General features: G+C 45.8%; 1 protein-coding gene and 1 long non-coding RNA gene across 2 annotated transcripts in view; one reads left to right on the top strand and one right to left on the bottom strand.

Moving 5' to 3' along the window:
- LOC144496862 (zinc-binding protein A33-like) overlaps positions 1-5,414 on the top strand; it is a 28,033-nt gene extending 22,619 nt beyond the window's left edge. The window contains exon 7 of the mRNA XM_078217432.1: positions 1,108-5,414. Within this exon, the coding sequence (XP_078073558.1) occupies positions 1,108-1,658 (551 nt within the window). The 3' untranslated portion in view covers positions 1,659-5,414. The remainder of the gene's footprint in view (positions 1-1,107) is intronic.
- LOC144496867 (uncharacterized) overlaps positions 1-20,278 on the bottom strand; it is an 825,626-nt gene that overhangs the window by 73,838 nt on the left and 731,510 nt on the right. The window lies entirely within an intron of this gene.

Below are 20,278 nucleotides of genomic sequence, written 5' to 3'. Positions count from 1 at the left end.
GTCAGTCAATGTAAAGATCATAGAATCATAGAAACCCTACAGTGCAGAAAGAGGCCATTCGGCCCATCGGGTCCGCACCGACCACAACCCCACCCAGGCCCTATCCCCATCTCCCTCCATATTTTACCCGCTAATCCCTCTAACCTACGTATCCCGGGACACTAAGGGGCAATTTAGCATGGCCAATTAACCTAACCCGCACATCTTTGGATGAAACCATATGGTCCAGTTTACACACGGAAATCTGAATTTTGATACTATTTCATTCAAAAGAATCCCTTATCCGCTGTGTAAAGTACTCAAATGCAACTAAACACTTTCACAGTGCCAGTCAAGTCAATGGTCATGTAAGACCATAAGACACACGAGCAGAATTAGGCCACTCAGTTCATCGCGTCTGCTCCATCATTCAATCATGGCTGATATTTTTCTCAGTCCCATTCTCCTGCCTTTTCCCCATAACCCCTGATCCCCTTATTAATCAAGAACCTATCTATCTCTGTCTTAAAGACACTCAATGACCTGGCCTTCACAGCCTTCTATGGCAAAGAGTTCCACAGATTCACCACTCTCTGGCTGAAGAAATTCCTCCTCTCGTACCTTTTAAAAACAAAGCATTAATATTAACCACTGCATTAAAAACATAATTTACCATACAGCATCTAATTGTAATGCGAAGTTGGCAAAACCTTTTAAATTTGCCTGTCAAAAGGTTCCTGACTGAAGAACAGGCCTCCCCAATGGCTTACAAGCACTCTGAACTGACAAGGTTCACACTACTTCAGAAACCCACCCACCTCTTGGAAAAACCCAAATGTAAAGACATTTCAAACTGAGGTAGGCAGCAATCTAGAAGTAGCAGTATTGGTTTGCTTGTGAATGGATCACTACATGCCATGTTTCCCAAACCAGTTAAAAATGTGGCTGGAGGAAATCAGGCTGGAATTTTGGATTTCGGGTCGTGCCTTGGCCTCTATTTGCAGTTTTACCCTTCGTCATGCCTCCTGCAATTGATGATGTGCATCCAAAAGCTACATCCGCTTGTGTGTTAGCTCTGTATGAATGGACAGTCAGTGTCTCCGTTGACTGAAGATTTGTGTCTTCCAGCCAGGGAATTTCTGCAACTGGATCCCAAGACAGCACATCCACGACTCGTTTTGTCCGAAGACCTCACCAATGTGATTGACGGCGAAAAGCGTCGGGATTGCTTCCTCATATCCCATCGCTTCAACCACTGGCTCTGCGTTCTGGCCAGCAGCGGCTTCCTGTCGGGCCAACACTACTGGGACATTGAGCTGGGCAACAACACTGCTTGTGTCATTGGGGTGGCCAGTGTTTCAGCCGACCGGCAGATAACCAAGGAGCTGACCCCGCAGGAGGGGTACTGGGTGATAGAAATGGTCAACGGGAGCCTAGTGAACCTCAACGGGCCCGGAGCCAAGTACCTCCCTCTCCGTCGCAAGCCCCGCACCATCCGTGTCTACCTGAATTACGAGGAGGGACAACTATCCTTCTACGATGCCCACGACCTCTACACTATCTACACCATACGGGATAAGTTCACAGAGAAGCTGTATCCCCTTTTCAACCCTCACAACAAGAAGGAAGGAAATTCAGAGCCACTTTATCTACGTAATTCAGTAGGCTGTTCGGATTAATTTGCCCCAGGGAGTATGTGAAGGCCGGGTGGGGGTGGGGTTAGAAATTGTGATGCTCCTTCTTAAAGGGGAAGTCTGTTCAATTATAACTCTGCACCATGGCAAATAAATTAATCCCTATCAGTAACTGTGTTGGTTGCTAGGTGTTGAGTATTAAAGCTGCTGGTTAGAATGAGTTGGATCCTGATGCACAGGCTGGGAATTATAACTGGTGCTGCTGGTGCCCATGAGGAGCTCCCGTTAGTCAAAGTTACACTGTCCGTCTGTTACCATCCCATCATTGACCTTCATGGTTGTCATACTGCAGGCTGGGCCAGGAGAAGGAAGTCCTGCACCGAAGCAAAGCAAGGTGGGAAATTTCAGCCAGAAAGATTTCGTAGAATTGGTCCCTTTTGGTTGGGGGGCTTAGGGATCGGCAAATGATTACACAGGATCTGGATTCCTCTGTAAATATGGAGTTCAGAGTTGGTGCTTTTCTTCTGGCCTGTGAGGTGTTTTGTGAGATTGTACGGATGGTGGAGTCGATGGATTACTTTGTAGAGATCAGGTTCACAAGTTACTGACTTAGTGGTGAGAGTGGGGGGGCAGCGGGGGAATCCTTGCACGTAAGCACTGAATTGTCACCCAGAGGATGCTACATGAAACAAATCGTCCACAAAGTTTTGGAGCAAGTGGGGTCTCAGAGCAGGATCCTCCCTCCCCTTCACGCCACCCTCTTTCCAGTGCCCATCGATCAACTCTCAAGCTCCATCTGATCGAGAGCATTAAAGCAATATGACCTTAACATAAAATGGGGTTCACGGGTATGTCACTTGATGAGACTGCAGGCAGCATTGGTGGGAGCTCTGAGGTCTCTTTAAGACAATCAGCTGAAATATTCACCCAAACAATTGCCGAAACTGGACTCCACTTTTGAACTTATGGCTGCAAGATTCCTGTACAATTGGATTTACCACAGCAGCAAGAAACAATAACAAAGAGTCTAATTTATCTTTTAACCAGTTTGCAATGGTATTTCTTCTGTCCACTTTTGCAGAAAACATCTTTTTTGACAAAGGCAGCCCTCCGTGACACTATACATTCGACCGTGAGGAGGGATTTACTGGGTGGTGTAATACCTTAGCCTTTGACCTCTAGGATCTATATTTTAATCAGTAAGGTACTTGGAAGGTAAAGGACTTTCTGCCCATATCCCAGATGTCTACATCTAACAGACTGGTCCAACTATGTGTTGCTCATGGACCAACATTGTTAAATGGTGGTTTGCAGGGTATGGAAAACAGGCAGGAACATGGGGGGATATTTGCACTAAAACTGCTTTTCTGAGGATTGAGGTAAGGCATTGGCAAAGTAAAGTCATTGAGAGTTTTACCCTGTATATCATTGTGTTGTACGTTACAAACGACTGAGTCCCCAATATGGGCAGAGTTCAATGCTGTCACTGGACCATCTTGTGTCTGAACACAGATGGAGGGTGGGGAGGTGGGGGATTGAAATGGTGCTCTGTGACTACATAATGCATTACTGGAAGACTTGGTTACTGCCCATTAATGATTTAGAGTCTGATGGTCTGAAACTCAACAAACTAATGCAATGGTTGATTAATGCTGGTTGGTTTCAAACACACTGGGGTTCAGGATGTGGGTGTGTACCAGTTCTAAGTAAGAAATTTGAAGTTTTGGTCAACGCTGCAAATCTAATAGAACCATAGAACCATAGAAAATTACAGCTCAGAAACAGGCCTTTTGGCCCTTCTTGTCTGTGCCGAACCATTTTATGCCTAGTCCCACTGACCTGCACTTGGACCATATATAGAACCATAGGGACCATATATAGAACCATGTAATCAAACATTACTTTTGAAAATGAATGAATACCTACATTTGTCTCAGGTTTACTGCTTGAGTTCTAATACCTCTGCCAGAACTGGTGCTTAAACAGATGAAATAGTAATTCTGTTGCACAAGTTAACAACAGAAGGTAAAAAAAATTACTAATCTTTGTTCTCCTTCTGACTAATGAATGGTTGAGCAAAATGCCAATTGCAGTATTTTTAGTCTTAGAGGAAAAGGATTTGATTTTTAGAGTTTATTTTTCCAATTCCAGATGTCCCAAAATGCTTTACGTTCAGTGAAGTATTTCTGAAGTGCAGCCAAAGCCAGCACTCTGACAGAGCTTTTTCCTTCCGAATACTCTCTATTAACCCTGTTACACTTGAGTTCCTTGTAGGAATGTTATTCTCTTTTCTCCCCACACCCAGAATTATTCCTGTCACCAGGTACCTTTCTGAACAAAGGTTATTTATATATCTACATCATAGGAGGTGCCTCAGTAAACTGCAGGATGATTTTCCCACTTCATTATAACCCTTTGTACCCCCAAAGGGTAACCTCTGCTTGGAGCATTGCATTGACAAACTGGTTACCCTAGGAGTTCACAAGTTGCACAGTGCCATTCTGTACCACAAGCCACATCACAGTGTAGGCTTCTTGTGCAGATGGCCCTGTTATGTGGTATAATTGAAATGCTGTGGACTTGAGTCTCGAGTGGACGGCACGGTAGCACAGTGGTTAGCACTGCTGCTTCACAGCTCCAGCCACCTGGGTTCGATTCCTGGCTTGGGTCACTGTGTGGAGTTTGCACGTTCTCCCCGTGTCTGCGTGGTTTTCCTCCGGGTGCTCTGGTTTTCTCCCACAGTCCAAAGATGTGCGGATTAGGTTGATTGACCATGCTAAATTTGCCCTTTAGTGTCCTGAGATGCATAGGTTAGAGAGATTAGCGGGTAAATGTGTCAGGATATGGGGGTAGGGCCTGGGTGGGATTGTGGTCGGTGCAGACTCGATGGGCCAGATGGCCTCTTTCTGCACTGTAGGGTTTCGATGATTCTATGACATCCCAGGACAGTTCAATATTTCCCCCCAGTTTTCTTAAAGTGGCTGCAATGGAGGTGAAGAGTAATTAATGGGAAGACTTGGGCCATGAATTGCTCCATTAAGGTTGAAAGCCGCTAAGCTGGCTGAGCTTGCCTCCTTCCGAGCACCATAAAAAGCGGGTACTTCAAACTTTGAAAAGCAGTTTTCATGTCTTTTCTACAGATTGTTGCTGAAAAAGAGACAGACTGTCAAAGCTTTTTTGTCTTGCACTCGCTAGGACAGATGAAAGAATACCAAACGTCAAAAGGAACAACAATTTCTACTACATGAGAAGGTCGGCAAGCGACCTCTGATTGCCATGCACCAGGGAACAGTTAATGGTCAAACTTTTGTAAATATAAACCAGACGTGTCAAGAAATTTTGTATTCTTTCATTGGTTCTGATGAGTGCAAGGTGAAAAATTTTGACAGCTTGTCTTTTTTTTTCAGCGATATTCAAGTTCCGATTGTAGCAATGGATGCAACAAGGTTTCTTGGTGTGTAAGAATGACATGGCCAAACACTCGACTGGGCACAGACATAGTGCAGGTGTCCCTTTGAAGTGACTTTAATTGTGATTGGGGAGGGAAAATAGTGATGTTATGCAAGTATACTGAGAGAGGAATGTTTTATTTGATGATGCACTTGTGAAATGCTTTGGGATATTTTACTTCCTTAAAAGTCCTCTATGAATGCAAAAACCTGTTTAATAGCCACTCCAGATTGACGCTGGGTGGACCAAACTGAGGCAGCTTGTTAGAGATTTTGGTGTGAAGAAGTTAAAACATTTCATGTACAGCCCAATGCCATATTATAATAAATGCATCCTGACTGTTTGCTCAGTACAGTTTTGAAGCGTTTTGTTATAATAAATTAAGTTTTTCAGTTGACCATAAGCTGTCGGACCTGAAGTCGGCCATTTTACCCATCAAGTCTCCTCTGCCATTCAATGAGATCTCGACTACTCTGATAGATAATCCTCAGCTCCACTCTCCTGCCTTATCTACATAATCCTGGATGCCCTCACTGATTAAAAATTTGTCTATCTCAACCTTGAACATACTTAACAACCCAGCCCTCTGCAGTAAATAATTCCACAGATTCGCTACCCTCTTTGGGAAGCAGTTGCCCTTCATCTCTGTTTTAAATAGGTGACCTTTTATATTTTGAGATTATGCACTGATCCTAATCATAGAATCCCTGCAGTGCAGAAGGCAGCCATTTGGCCCATTGGGTCTGCACCGAATATTTGACAGAGCATCTTACCCAAGCCCTTTCTCCCACTCTATCCCGTAACCCTATATGTTTGCCATGGCTAATCCATCTAACCTACACATTTTGGGACACTGAGGGGCAATTTACCATGGGCAATTCATCAAACCTACACATCTTTGGACTACTGAAAGCACTTCCATTCATATTTGGATCATGAATACCACTCCAAGCCTTTTCCTATTATCCCACTTTTTCTTTTCAGCCTTATCTGGAAATTGCTCTGATTTCTCTCTTTACCTGATCTGGCTTATCCCCCTTTCAATCAGTTTCTCAACATCATTGTTCCCTACATCCTTTCTCCAACATAATGCAATTCCTCAGGGCTATTCCCTGTCAGTGTCACAAGCTGAAGATCTCCAGGATCTGCCTCAGTATCTCACTTGGTCTTTTCAGCATGGCCACCATAGCATCTCATCACTGGCCTTTCCCACAGCAGGAACACAGTACGAAATTATGAGAGACACAGAGAGACAGGAAAAAACTTTTCCCCTTGGTGGAGGGACTAGGGGGCATTGATTTAAGGTCAGAGACAGGAGGTTTAGCGGGGATATGAGGGAAAAATGTTTTCACCCAAAGGGTGGTGGGAGTCTGGAACTCACTGAAGGCATTCAAGGCTATGGATCAAGTACTGGAAATTGGGATTAAAATAATTAAATTGTTTGTCTTTGACCAGCGTAGTCGTGATGGACCAAAGGGTCTTTCTCTGTGCTGTATAACTCTGACTCTATAAACACCTATCTATTCTGATCCCATTTTCCAGAACTTGGTCATAGCCTTGTATGGTCATCTAAATGCTTTTTGAAATGTAAGGGTTCGCATATCTTACCACCTTTCAGGCAGTGAGTTCCAAATTTCCACCACCCTCTGGGTGAAAAAAGTTTTCCTCACATCCCCTATAAACGTTCTGCCCCTCAACTTAAATCGGTGCCATCTGACACCTATACTTAGGAAAAGAATTTCTTCCTATCTACCCTATGTATATCCCTCATAATTTTATACACCTCAATCAGGTTCCCCCGCGGCCTTCTCTGCTCTATGGAAACAAGATAAGAGTTTTAACAACACCAGGTTAAAGTCCAACAGGTTTATTTGGTAGCAAATGCCATTAGCTTTCGGAGCGCTGCTCCTTCGTCAGATGGAGTGGAAACCTGCTCTCAAACAGTCCAACGCCGGCATCTCCACATCATGACTATGGAAACAACCCCAGCCTAACCAATCTCTCTTCATAGCTGAAATGCTCCAACCCAGGCAACATCCTCGTGAATCTCCTCTGCACCCTTTCTAGTGTAATCACATCCTTTCAAACAATGTAGATTCTAAAACTGCACACAATACTCTACCTGAGGCCTAACCAACATTTTATACAGCTCCAGCATAACCTTCCTGCTCTTAATCATAGAAACCCTACAGTGCAGAAAGAGGCCATTTGGCCCATCGAGTCTGCACTGACCACAATCCCACCCAGGCCCTACCCCCATATCCCTACACATTTACCCGCTAATCCCTCTAACCTACGCATCTCAGGACACTAAGGGGCAATTTTTTTAGCACGGCCAATGAACCTAACCCGCACATCTTTGGACTGTGGGAGGAAACCGGAGCACCCAGAGGAAACCCACGCAGACACGAGGAGAATGTGCAAACTCCACACAGACAGTGACCCAAGCCGGGAATCGAACCCAGGTCCCTGGAGCTGTGAAGCTACCGTGCCGCCCTCCGCCTCAGCTAACAAAGGCAAGTATCCCATATGCATTCTTAACCACCTTATCTACCTGTCCTGCTGCCTTCAGGAACCTGTGGACATGCACCTAAAAGTCCCTCTGATCTTCTGTTCTTCCTCGCATCCTACCATTCATTGTACATTCCCTTGCCTTGTTAGTCCTTCCAAAGTGCATCACCTCATATTTTTCAGGGTTAAATTCCATTTGCCACTGTTCTGACCAGCCCATCTATATCACCCTGTAGTCTAAGGCTTTCCTCCTCACTATTTACCACACTGCCAATTTTTGTGTTATCTGCGAAAGGAAGGTTCCATTGATGATTTACGGGCAGACAAGCTCCCCGTGGAGTGCTGCTACAGAGGACTGAGATGAGGATTCAATGGGGTGGTATCCAGGAGAGAGCTGATGAATATTGAGCTGATGAGAACACTGGTTGGCCTGCCAGAAAGCCTCCAGCTCACTCTCCAGCTCCAACTTGGTAGCAAGTATCCCATAGAGCTGCCCTGCTTTGCGGCATTCCCTCTATCTCCTTGTTGGTGCTGCAGACCTAGAGGCTCTGTGAATGCTGCTGACCCCAGACATGTCGCAGAGGTGGCGGTGATGAAGTGGTATTATCAGCGAGCTAGCAATTCAGAGAGCAGGGGTAATGCTCCAGAAACCCAGGTGAAATTGAATCCATTCAAATCTGGAATTAAAAGTCTAATGTTGAATGATGAAACAATTATTGTTAAAAACCCCATATGGTTCACAAATGCCCCTTTTTATGGAGATCTGCCACCCTTACCTGGCCCATAGGGTGACTCCAGATCCACAACAGGGTGATTGCTTTACTGTGCTAAAATGGCCGAGTAACCCATTCTGTTCCAGGGCGATGGGCAATAAGTGCTGGGCTCAGCCAGTGAGGTCCACATGAATGAATGATAAAAAAGAGTCACCTACTCCTCTGCCTTCACTGACAGGAGCTCAGCAGGAAAGCTCCAAAAACACTTCAGAAGGTTACCAGCCTTTCCAATAGAGGGAAGAAGTTCTGAAACATCATCTTTCCTGCCAAAAGAGTCTTCTTGCAGTACTGAGGGAGCGCTGCACTATCAGAGGGTCAGTGCTGAGGGAGTGCTGCATTGTCAGAGGGTCAGTGCTGAGGCAGTGCCACAATGTCAGAGGTTCAGTGCTGAGGGAGCGCTGAACTGTCAGATGGTCAGTACTGAGGGAGCGCTGTACTGTCAGGCCTTTGAGTCTTTGAGGAGAGCTGCACTGTTGGAGATGCATTTTTTTGGATGAGATGAAACTGAGGCCTCATGTAACCTCTCCTGTGAATGCAAAGGATTACATTACACTACTCCAAAAACGAGCAGGGGAGCTCCCCCCACCAATGTCCTGACCAACACATCTCAAAGAACTTCAGTCAGGTGATTTTAGGGTGATGTTATGTATATTTAACTGCTATATTGCTTACAACTTCAGAAAGTGCTTCATTGACTGTTAAACATTACCACACATTCTGTGGTCATGAAAGGAATTGCAATTATTTCTTTATAATCAACCATAATCGATCTATTTACAATGTGACTGGGAGGCGTGAGGTCAGCTTGTATACAAATGCTGGTAGCGTCCAGATCCACTTCAGTACATTGACCTTATGGCTGTTGTTATCAATTATCTGTTGGAGATCGAGACCTGGTTGACCCAAAATCTTCTCCATTAATTTTGGCAGAATTAGCCCCACCCTCTCCAGTGGCTAGGTCTGGAATAAGAAGTTTTGACCCATTACTTCACCCTGAGCTCTGCTTTTTGTCCCCATATTCAGTTGTCACTAAATTTGCTTTCCTTTGCCTGAACGTCTTTATCCCCCTTGCCCACAACTTTACTCCTGTTTCCAGAACCCCAATCCAGACTGCAATTATCTTACAAGTCTTGACTTCTCAAATGCCATTCTTAAAGGTTTCTATGGATGCTTCAATTCCTCCAGGATACCATACCCAGTTTCACACCCACACCAAGGTCCACATCTCTATTCCCCCACTTATTGAAAGGGAAATCAACAACAACATTTCATTTTCCTTCCTATTTATTTGCTTCAACTGTGTGCTAACTTTTTCTGATTTGGGTACGAGAACATCCAGATCCCTCTGTACTGTAGGGTTCTGCAAATTCCCTGTAATTAAATAATGTACTGCTTTTCTATACTCCTACCAAAGTGGACAAGTTCACATTTTCCTACATTAAACTCCATTTGCCAAATTGTTGCCCACTGAATAATGTTATTAAGGGGGGTCTCATAGAAGCATATAAAATCCTGATGGGACTGGGCAGGCTACATGTGGCAAGAATATTCCCAATGTTGGAGAAGTCCAGAACTCGGGGTCACAGTCTAAGAATAAGGGGTAAGCCACTCAGGACTGAGATGAGGAAGAACTTCTTCACTCAGAGTAGTGATCCTGTGGAATTCTATACCACAGAAAGCTGTTATGGCCAGTTCATTAGATATGTTCAAGAGGGAGCTGGGCATAGCCATTGCAGCTAAAGGGATCAAGGGGTATGGAGAGAAAGCGGGAGTGGGATACTGAAAGTGCATGATCAGCCATGATATTGAATGGTGGTGCAGGCTCAAAGGACCGAATGGCCTACTCCTGCACCTATTTTCTATGTTTCTATGTAAATCTCTTTGGGTTGGATTTCCAGTCTTGCCAGAGTGAAAGATATGGTGGGCGGGATGGGAAAATTTAAAGAGTGCCCAAAGGTTAATTTCCCACCGGCCTAAAAGTAATTTCAAATTTCCGTTCCCTACTTTCATGGCATGCCTGTAGTGCATTTGTATATCGTGAATACTCATTAAAAGCCCATTTTTCCAGAATTACACCCCCATGCTGGCAACTAATTAGACCGCCGTGATTCACAACCAGATATAAATGAGCAGTACTTTATTCACAATCTTGAGGTTTGTGTGCACAGCATTCACCTACAGTTCACTGCCCAGTACTCATGGCTACTCCAACTCCATGCCAAGGCAAAATTAGCGGCAAAGCAGGGGGAGGGTGGGAGTGATGCTGGAAGGCTGAAAGGTTTGATTGGGAGTGGGGTGAGACAACACAGGCAAGAGAAAGGCTGATAAGCAAAGACTTGACTGAGGGACTGGGGAGGGGACTACAGAGTGGGTGCAGTACATGTCGCTGAGACAAGACAGGCAAGGGAAAGCAGAGAACTAACTGGATGGGGGGGGGGTGTCAGACAAGAAAGTAGTAAGAGATTAGCTAAAGGCAAAAGTTTGACAGAGATGGGGAATGGAGGGGGTGGCAGGGGAATGGGTGCACAGAAATGCATGATGGGCGAGGGGGGATGGCTGAGGCAGAGAGCACAGATCCATGACTGGAAGGGGAATGACTGAGGCTTCTCTCACCTGGCAGAACTCAGATCCAAGCTCTTGAGTGAAGTATGTTTGTGCTGCTTGGGGTAGGAGATTGTTAAATTGGATGGGGGGGAGGTGGGGATACCCCAGCAGCATTTGCTAAGGCAGCACTAGCATTCCACGGGACTATAAGGATACAATGGTTGGGATGAAAGTGACCCATGCTTTCCACAATGGCTTCCCAATTCAAGACTGGAAGCTATCACAGGCCTTTGTTCATTGATCTTTCTGTTTAATATTCCTGCAGAGATGAGCACAAGTGCAGCATGGTTGGAGCAGCCAACGTTGCATTCATCCTGGCATCAGGAAATTAATAAAGAGGAAAAGAAGGACCTGACCACCCAGGCAGGGCAAAGGGAAGAACCGCATGTTGTAGACATGAGCAAGCTGAGACTGACAGACCCATTGAGTGATGGTGCTCGGTATGACCAAGGATGTACGGAAGATGCTTCTTACACCTCCAGATGAGTGAGGAGGTGTAATTGATGCACTCACGTTGTGAAAAGATGTGGTGGCTCACATCTACTGCCTTCTGCAGGAGGATTTGACACTGCAGGGTCTCAGACCATCCATTGCTGGTGACACTCAAAGTGATCGCTGCTCTGCACTTTGAGTTGTTTGTTCCAGGGTTCCATTGGGGGCCTCTATGGCACCTCTGAATGACCTGTTCACATGCATCCAGAGGGTAACCAATACACTATTTAGCAAGATACATAATTATGTCCACTTCTCCCTAGATGAAGCCAGTCAGGCTGCCAGAACAGTGGGAGTTGCAGTGATCTCTGGATTCTCACAGGTACAGGGTGCCATTGATTGCACACATATGGCTTTAAGTGTTTCCATAGAAACCATAGAAAATTACAGATCAGAAACAGGCCTTTTGGCCCTTCTTGTCTGTGCCAAACCATTTTATGCCGAGTCCCACTGACCTGCACTTGGACCATATCCCTCCACACCCCTCTCATCCATGAACCCGTCCAAGTTTTTCTTAAATGTTAAAAGTGACCCCGCATTTACCACTTTATCCGGCAGCTCATTCCACACTCCCACCACTCTCTGCGTGAAGAAGCCCCCCTTAATATTCTCTTTAAACTTTTCTCCTTTCACCCTTAACCCATGCCCTCTGGTTTTTTTCTCCCCTAGCCTCAGCGGAAAAAGCCTGCTTGCATTCACTCTATCTATACCCATCAAAATCTTATACACCTCTATCAAATCTCCCCTCAATCTTCTGCGCTCCAGGGAATAAAGTCCCAACCTATTCAATCTCTCTCTGTAACTCTACTTCTCAAGTCCCGGCAACATCCTTGTGAACCTTCTCTGCACTCTTTCAATCTTATTTACATCCTTCCTGTAACTAGGTGACCAAAACTGTACACAATACTCCCCATTCGGCCTCACCAATGCCTTATATAACCTTACCATAACACTCCAACTTTTATACTCGATACTCCGATTTATAAAGGCCAATGTACCAAAGGCACTCTTTACGACCCTATCCACTTGTGACGTCACTTTTAGGGAATTCTGTACCTGTATTCCCAGATCCCTCTGTTCAACTGCACTCTTCAGAGTCATAAGAACATAAGAAATAGGAGCAGGAGTAGGCCATCTAGCCCCTCGAGCCTGCCCCGCCATTCAATAAGATCATGGCTGATCTGACGTGGATCAGTACCACTTACCCGCCTGATCCCCATAACCCTTAATTCCCTTACTGATCAGGAATCCATCCATCCGCGCTTTAAACATATTCAGCGAGGTAGCCTCCACCACCTCAGTGGGCAGAGAATTCCAGAGATTCACCACCCTCTGGGAGACGAAGTTCCTCCTCAACTCTGTCTTAAACCGGCCCCCCTTTATTTTGAGGCTGTGTCCTCTAGTTTTAACTTCCTTACTAAGTGGAAAGAATCTCTCCGCCTCCACCCTATCCAGCCCTCGCATTATCATATAAGTCTCCATAAGATCCCCCCTCATCCTACCATTTACCGAGTACGTTCTTCTTTGGTTTGTCCTTCCAAAGTGCAATATCTCACACTTGTCTGCGTTAAATTCCATTTGCCATTTTTCAGCCCATTTTTCTAGTTGGTCCAAATCCCTCTGCAAGCTTTGAAAACTTTCCTCACTGTCCACTACACCTCCAATCTTTGTATCATCAGCAAACTTGCTGATCCAATTGACCACATTATCATCCAGATCATTGATATAGATGACAAACAACAATGGACCCAACACCGATCCCTGCGGCACACCACTAGTCACAGGCCTCCACTCAGAGAAGCAATCCTCCACAACCACTCTCTGGCTTCTTCCATTGAGCCAGTGTCTTATCCAATTTACTACCTCCCCATGTATACCCAGCGACTGAACCTTCCTAACTAACATCCCATGAGGGACCTTGTCAAAGGCCTTGCTGAAATCCAGGTAGACAACATCCACCGCCTTCCCTTCATCCACTTTCCTGGTAACCTCCTCGAAAAACTCCAATAGATTGGTTAAACATGACCTACCACGCACAAAGCCATGTTGACTCTCCCTAATAAGTCCCTGTCTATCGAAATATTTGTAGATCCTATCCCTTATCACACCTTCCAATAACTTGCCCACCACCGACGTCAAACTTACTGGCCGATAATTTCCCGGATTTCTTTTGGAACCTTTTTTGAACAACATGAGCCACCCTCCAATCATCCGACACCTCCCCCGTGAATACTGACATTTTAAATATGTCTGCCAGGGCCCCTGCAAGTTCAACACTAGCTTCCCTCAAGGTCCATGGGAATACCCTGTCCGGTCCTGGGGATTTATCCACTCTGATTTGCCTCAAGACAGCGAGCACCTCCTCCCCTTTAATCTGTAAAGGTTCCATGGCCTCCCTACCATTTGCCCTATTTCCGTAGACTCCATGCCCGTTTCCTCAGTAAATACGGATGCAAAAAAACCATTTAGTATCTCCCCCATCTCTTTTGGTTCCATACACAGTCTACCACTCTGGTCTTCAAGAGGACCAATTTTATCCCTCACTATCCTTTTGCTCCTAACATACCTATAGAAGCTCTTTGGATTTTCCTTCACTCTGTCTGCCAAAGCAACCTCATGTCTTCTTTTAGCCCTCCTGATTTCCCTCTTAAGTAGCTTCTTGCACTTTTTATACTCCTCGAGCATCTGATGTGTTCCTTGCTGCCTGTACATTTCATACAACTCTCTCTTCCTCTTAATCAGTGTTACAATCTCCCTCGAGAACCAAGGTTCCTTATTCCTATTTACTTTGCCTTTAATCCTGACAGGAACATACAAACTCTGCACTCTCAAAATTTCTCCTTTGAAGGCCTCCCACTTTCCATTTACATCCTTACCAGAGAACAGCCTGTGCCAATCCACACTTCCCAGATCCCTTCTCATTTCATCAAATTTGGCCTTTTTCCAGTTCAGAACTTCAACCCGAGGACCAGATCTATCCTTATCCACGATCAGGTTGAAACTAATGGCATTATGATCACTGGATCCAAAGTGTTCCCTCACACTCACATCCATCACCTGCCCTAACTCATTTCCCAATAGGAGATCCAATATCGCATCCTCTCTAGTTGGCACCTCTATATACTGATGTAGAAAATTCTCCTGAACACATTTTACAAACTCTACCCCGTCTAAACCTTTAACAGTAGAACCATAGAAAATTACAGCTCAGAAACAGGCCTTTTGGCCCTTCTTGTCTGTGCCAAACCATTTTATGCCTAGTCCCACTGACCTGCACTTGGACCATATCCCTCCACACCCCTCTCATCCATGAACCCGTCCAAGTTTTTCTTAAATGTTAAAAGTGACCCCGCATTTACCACTTTATCCGGCAGCTCATTCCACACTCCCACCACTCTCTGCGTGAAGAAGCCCCCCCTAATATTCCCTTTAAACTTTTCTCCTTTCACCCTTAACCCATGCCCTCTGGTTTTTTTCTCCCCTAGCCTCAGCGGAAAAAGCCTGCTTGCATTCACTCTATCTATACCCATCAAAATCTTATACACCTCTATCCAATCTCCCCTCAATCTTCTACGCTCCAGGGAATAAAGTCCCAACCTATTCAATCTCTCTCTGTAACTCAGCTTCTCAAGTCCTGGCAACATCCTTGTGAACCTTCTCTGCACTCTTTCAATCTTATTTACATCCTTCCTGTAACTAGGTGACCAAAACTGTACACAATACTCCAAACTCGGCCTCACCAATGCCTTATATAACCTTACCATAACACTCCAACTTTTATACTCGATACTCCGATTTATAAAGGCCAATGTACCAAAGGCACTCTTTACGACCCTATCCACCTGTGACGTCACTTTTAGGGAATTCTACGTCTATGCGAGTCTCAATCTATATGTGGAAAATTAAAATCCCCTACTATCACAACTTTGTGTTTCTTGCAGTTGTCAGCTATCTCTCCTCGATTTGCTCCTCCAATTCTCGCTGACTATAGGGTGGTCTATAATACAAGCCCATTAATGTGGTCATACCTTGCCTGTTTCTCAGCTCCACCCATAGGGCCTCTGTAGACAAGCTCCCTAATCTATCCTGCCTGAGTACCGCTGTAACATTTTCCCTGACCAACAATGCCACCCCCCCACCTTTTATCCCTCTGCCTCTATCCCGCCTGAAACATTGGAACCCTGGAACATTGAGCTGCCAGTCCTGCCCCTCCTGTAGCCAAGTTTCACTAATGGCTATAATGTCATATTTCCATGTGTCTATCCACGCCTTCAGCTCATCTGCCTTCCCCACAATACTCCTGGCATTGAAATACACACACCTCAAAAAATTATTTCCACCACACTCTACCCTTCCATTTGTGATTTTGCTTGAACTAACCTGTCTTTTTACCCCTGCTCCACTATCTGCTCTGGCACTCTGGTTCCCATCCCCCTGCAAATCTAGTTTAGCAAATCTCCCTGCAAGTATATTGGTCCCCTTGTAGGTTTCCTGGCAACAGCGGTCACAATTCATCAACGGAAAAGTGTTCCACTCTCTGTGTTTCTGTGTTGGCCTGGTGGCCAACTCCTGCTTCTATTTCTTGTATTCTGATCTGCTCCTTGTGTTCATTACTATCATCACCTCAAAGCACAATACATCAATTTCCAAATGAATAGTTATACTCTTGTGCCATGATGTCCTCAATCTTGGAAGATAAGAAGGCAGCCTCGGGATCATGTGGCCTTTCTGTTATGGGATAATAACTCCGATAGCATGTATTGTGAGCAGAGTTGTGAAGGTGCAGGTCTCCTCCAGCATCTTGCCAGTATTCTACTGCCTCGAGTAGCGTTCAAGAGGCAGGAGCAGCACTCATGGCAGTATGCCTACAGTCTGGCAAGGTGCCTAAAGGAGGAGAATCCTCACTCAGTGGGTCTCTCTTTCATGCCTGAGGTCTAATCTGAATCTGCAATGTGAAGGCAGATCATTCATGCAAGGAAAGAGTTCAAGCCTTGTCATCACATGGAGTCCCCAGCTCGGAGATCCATCTTCAGGACAGTCATCTTAAAGTTTTAGAAGTGTATTTATTAGTGTCACAAGTAGACTTACATTAACATTGCAGTAAAGTTACTGTGAAAATCCCCCAGTCGCCTGTTTGGGTACACTGAGGGAGGATTTAGCATAGCCAATGCACCTAACCAGCATGTTTCTTTCTTGGACTGTGGGAGGAAATCGGAGTACCTGGAGGAAATCCACGCAGACATGGGGAGAATGTGCAAACTCCACACACACAGTCACTCGAGGCCAGAATTGAACCCGGGTCCCTGGTGCCGTGCGGCAGCATTGCTAACCACTGTGCCACCATGTAACCATGGATGCGAGTCTGTATTTCAGCTCACCTTTCAGTTGATGGTAAATGCTTTAGCAGCATCATAGTCTAATCCCTGCCAAGCGCACATGACCATGACTCTGTTTGGAGTCTCCCAATTTCCATACAGCTTGGCCTTGTGTTACGATGCGAAGGTTGACCCCCTTTGAAAAGTAACGCCAAATCCCCCAAAGAGGAATACCTCACCTCGTAATCTTAAAAGTGTGTGGGAAGGTATGAACTGTCCTTCAGCAACATTTAGTGGTTAACTAACAGAAATACCTGGCACTCACATTAAAATGAACACTTAACAATTTATTTATTTAACTAACAGCGAACTTTAACTAAACTTAACTGAATAAAATAAGATTCTACTGGAATGCTGTTCAAATAAATACAATATCCATTAACAAAAAAATATATAATAAAAGAATTCAATCACTCAAAAAAATACAACCAGGTTTTGTGGCTTTCGGAAATTTTTGGAGTTCCCCTCTGGATTTCTCTGTCTGTAAGTTCTTTCTGATATGCTAGTTAGGTGGTGCGCTCTCTTAAGGCATATCTGAAGCTGGCAGAGTTGAGAGTTGCTCTCTCCCTCTCGAGGCTGGAGATGGCAGTTCCTCCATTGCTCTCCTGTTCTGTCGTTTTTCCACCCGCACTCACTTTTATACTTGTGATGACTTATCAATTTTCCTACAATAGGATTGGCCTGATGTTGTCAACACCATCAAAATCCAATCTTATAGGTTCCTGATGGCTGAGTGCGTTCTGTAAATTGATTGGCTAATTTAAAAAAAAGATTGTCTTGTAAAGACCATGCTTGACTTTGTGATACAAATGTTTCAGCTTGGACTCTGTACGTACTTTGCATTTTAACCTCCAAGCACTGAAACAAAACACCAGCTTTCAAAGGGCCCACACTTTTTTTTTCCCTCGAGCATCTTAACAATTTTTTTGCATCTTTACCAACATCAAATTCCAGCTTCACAAAATCAACTTTGCAACACTTGGCACCTAACAATGCTGACACGCTATCTTGAAATTAAATACTCTCATCATTGACAATAAGGAGCACACATCAGATGTATTGGAAATTCCCTCTGATCCCATTTGTGGCCTCCAGTCCACATGGAAACCAAGCACAATGATGCCATTTTAAATGGTACTTTCCCGTACACCCACTGGAGTGGGTGACTCCAGCTGGTGCTTTCTCCATCATGTTGTTCAACTCATAGCCGAGAAAAGATTAAGAGGGTGGGACCCACAACATAACACTGGATCAACCCGCCAACAACTTGGGTTTAAAAAGCTCGGGGGGTCCTTTTACAAAAGATTTAAATTCGCACCCTGCCCCCCTATTCCAACGACCTCACCCCAAGCCAACAGGCATCTCTCCTTCCCCTTCTCCACCCTGAACTCCCTCCCCTCATGGAACACACTTCCCCATGGAGTTAAGATCAGAAGACCATAAGACATTGGAGCAGAATTAGGCCACTCGGCCCATCGAGTCTGCTCCACCATTCAATCCTGGCTGATATTTTTCACCTCCCCCTGCAATGATCATCCCCCGCTGGCACTCCCTCGTCCCGGCACTGCCTCCTGGCACTGCCCAGGCATGACCTTCCCCCTCCACCCCCAAAGCGATGAACTCACCTGAACCCCTCTGGCAGGTTCTGCTCAGGCAGGTGTACACCGTACGAGGCCTGGCCTGATCCAATTGTTGTCTCTTCACACCAACAGGAATGGCTGATCTAATGGGGGCCGTGGGGGGTTTATCTGGAGCAGAGGCCTGATAATTACATTTAAATTTATCCTCATGGTATCCTGACATTGATCATTGGGATTCCCGATACATCATTGGCGTGCCGGGGACCACTGCTATTCCCTAAATCATGTTTCGGGCCTCCAGAGGGATTTTCTCCTCCCACCCCTTGAAAGCAGGAGTGGAAAATTTTAACCAAGTCGTGGAGAAAGAAGGCAAGGAGTTAGGGGAAGGAGAGGGGGAGGCGAAGTGGGCAGTTGAAGAGAAGGTTGAGGATGTGGGGGGGGTGAGGGGAGGCAGGGTCTTGAGGAGGTGAGGAGTTGAGGGGAAGGTGCCAAGATGCAGTGAGATGTGAGGAATGGAGAGGCAGAGAGGGATGGGCCGGAGAGAAAGCAGAGGGACCGAGAGGGTGAGAGAGGAAGCGATGTGTTCGTGGCAGAAAAAAGTTGGGAGCAGGGAAGGAGTAGTGAAAAAAAAGGGGTGAGCAGAGAGCGAGATGAGAAACGGAGGTAGAGGAGGAGAGGGTGGAAGGGGAGGAGAGGGTGGGAAGCAAGGAGAGGGTGCGAGTGGCTAGTGGGATCAGGGCGGGGGAGATGGGGGTGGGTAAGGGTATCAGGGATGGGGGTGGATAAGGGTATCAGGGAGGGGGAATGGGGAGTGGGTAAGGGTATCAGGGAGGGGGGATGGGAGTGGGTAAGGGTATCAGGGAGGGGAGATGCGGGTGGGTAAGGGTATCAGGGAGGGGGGATGGGGAGTGGGTAAGGGTATATGGGAGTGGGTAAGGATATCAGGGAGAGGATGGGGAGTGGGTAAGGGTATCAGGGAGGGGGCATGGGAGTGGGTAAGGATATCAGGGAGGGGATGGGGAGTGGGTAAGGGTATCAGGGAGGGGAGATCGGGTTGTGTAAGGTTATCAGGGAGGGGAGATCGGGGTGTGTAAGGGTAAGAATAAGGAGGGGTGTCTGAGACCCAGTGTTTTTCAATTGCTGCAATAAGGCTTTTTTTCTTCATTTTTGTGTCATTATCAAAGCCTGGGGGAGAGGAATCAGAGCACAGACCATTGTTACTGCCCTCACCGCTCAGTGAAAGGTCATAAGTAACAGAAAATCCGCCTATATCAACACGCACAAGCCCCTCCAGCCTGCTCCGACAGTAAGTTTGGTCTGATCCGCTCTGTGTATCCCATAACCTGGCCATAGCAGGAAGCTACCGGGAGTGCTCGCTCTGTGTATGTATTATACGTTGTAAATAATGAAGCTTGGTGACGGGACTTTCGCCTCCGTGGAGTTATTTCAGTGTTGTGACATGGGCAGCTGTTCTGCATTAGTAACCTCTGCTCCTACACCCCCTCCCCAGCCTGTGTGTGCTCCTGACCTAACTGCAGCTCCAATCCACACTGATCCATCCAGGGATTGGCCCTTCCTCCTTTTAATTAATTCTCAGAATGCTGTTTCTCTCCAGCAGTGTGGGGTGATCACATTGAGATTGAAAGCAGCTCAAGTGTGTCTGGAATTGGTGGTTGAACAGTTTGTGGAGGGCCTGTTTTTTTCTGAATTTCTGTATTCCTGTGTTTCCACTGCTGCACGATGGGGGTGACGTTTAAATTAAATGTGTTTCTCCAATAAAGATTCTAACATAGCTCTGGTACACAGTTCTGTGGAGAGGTTGCGGCCCACCGGGGCAGCACGGTGGCACAGTGGTTAGCACTGCTGCCACACAGCGCCAC

This window comes from Mustelus asterias, chromosome 8 (genome assembly GCF_964213995.1).
Source record: "Mustelus asterias chromosome 8, sMusAst1.hap1.1, whole genome shotgun sequence".
Taxonomy (NCBI): Eukaryota; Metazoa; Chordata; class Chondrichthyes; order Carcharhiniformes; family Triakidae; genus Mustelus; species Mustelus asterias.
Note: the sequence above shows the minus strand (reverse complement) of the source record. Positions and strands in the feature narration are given on the sequence as shown.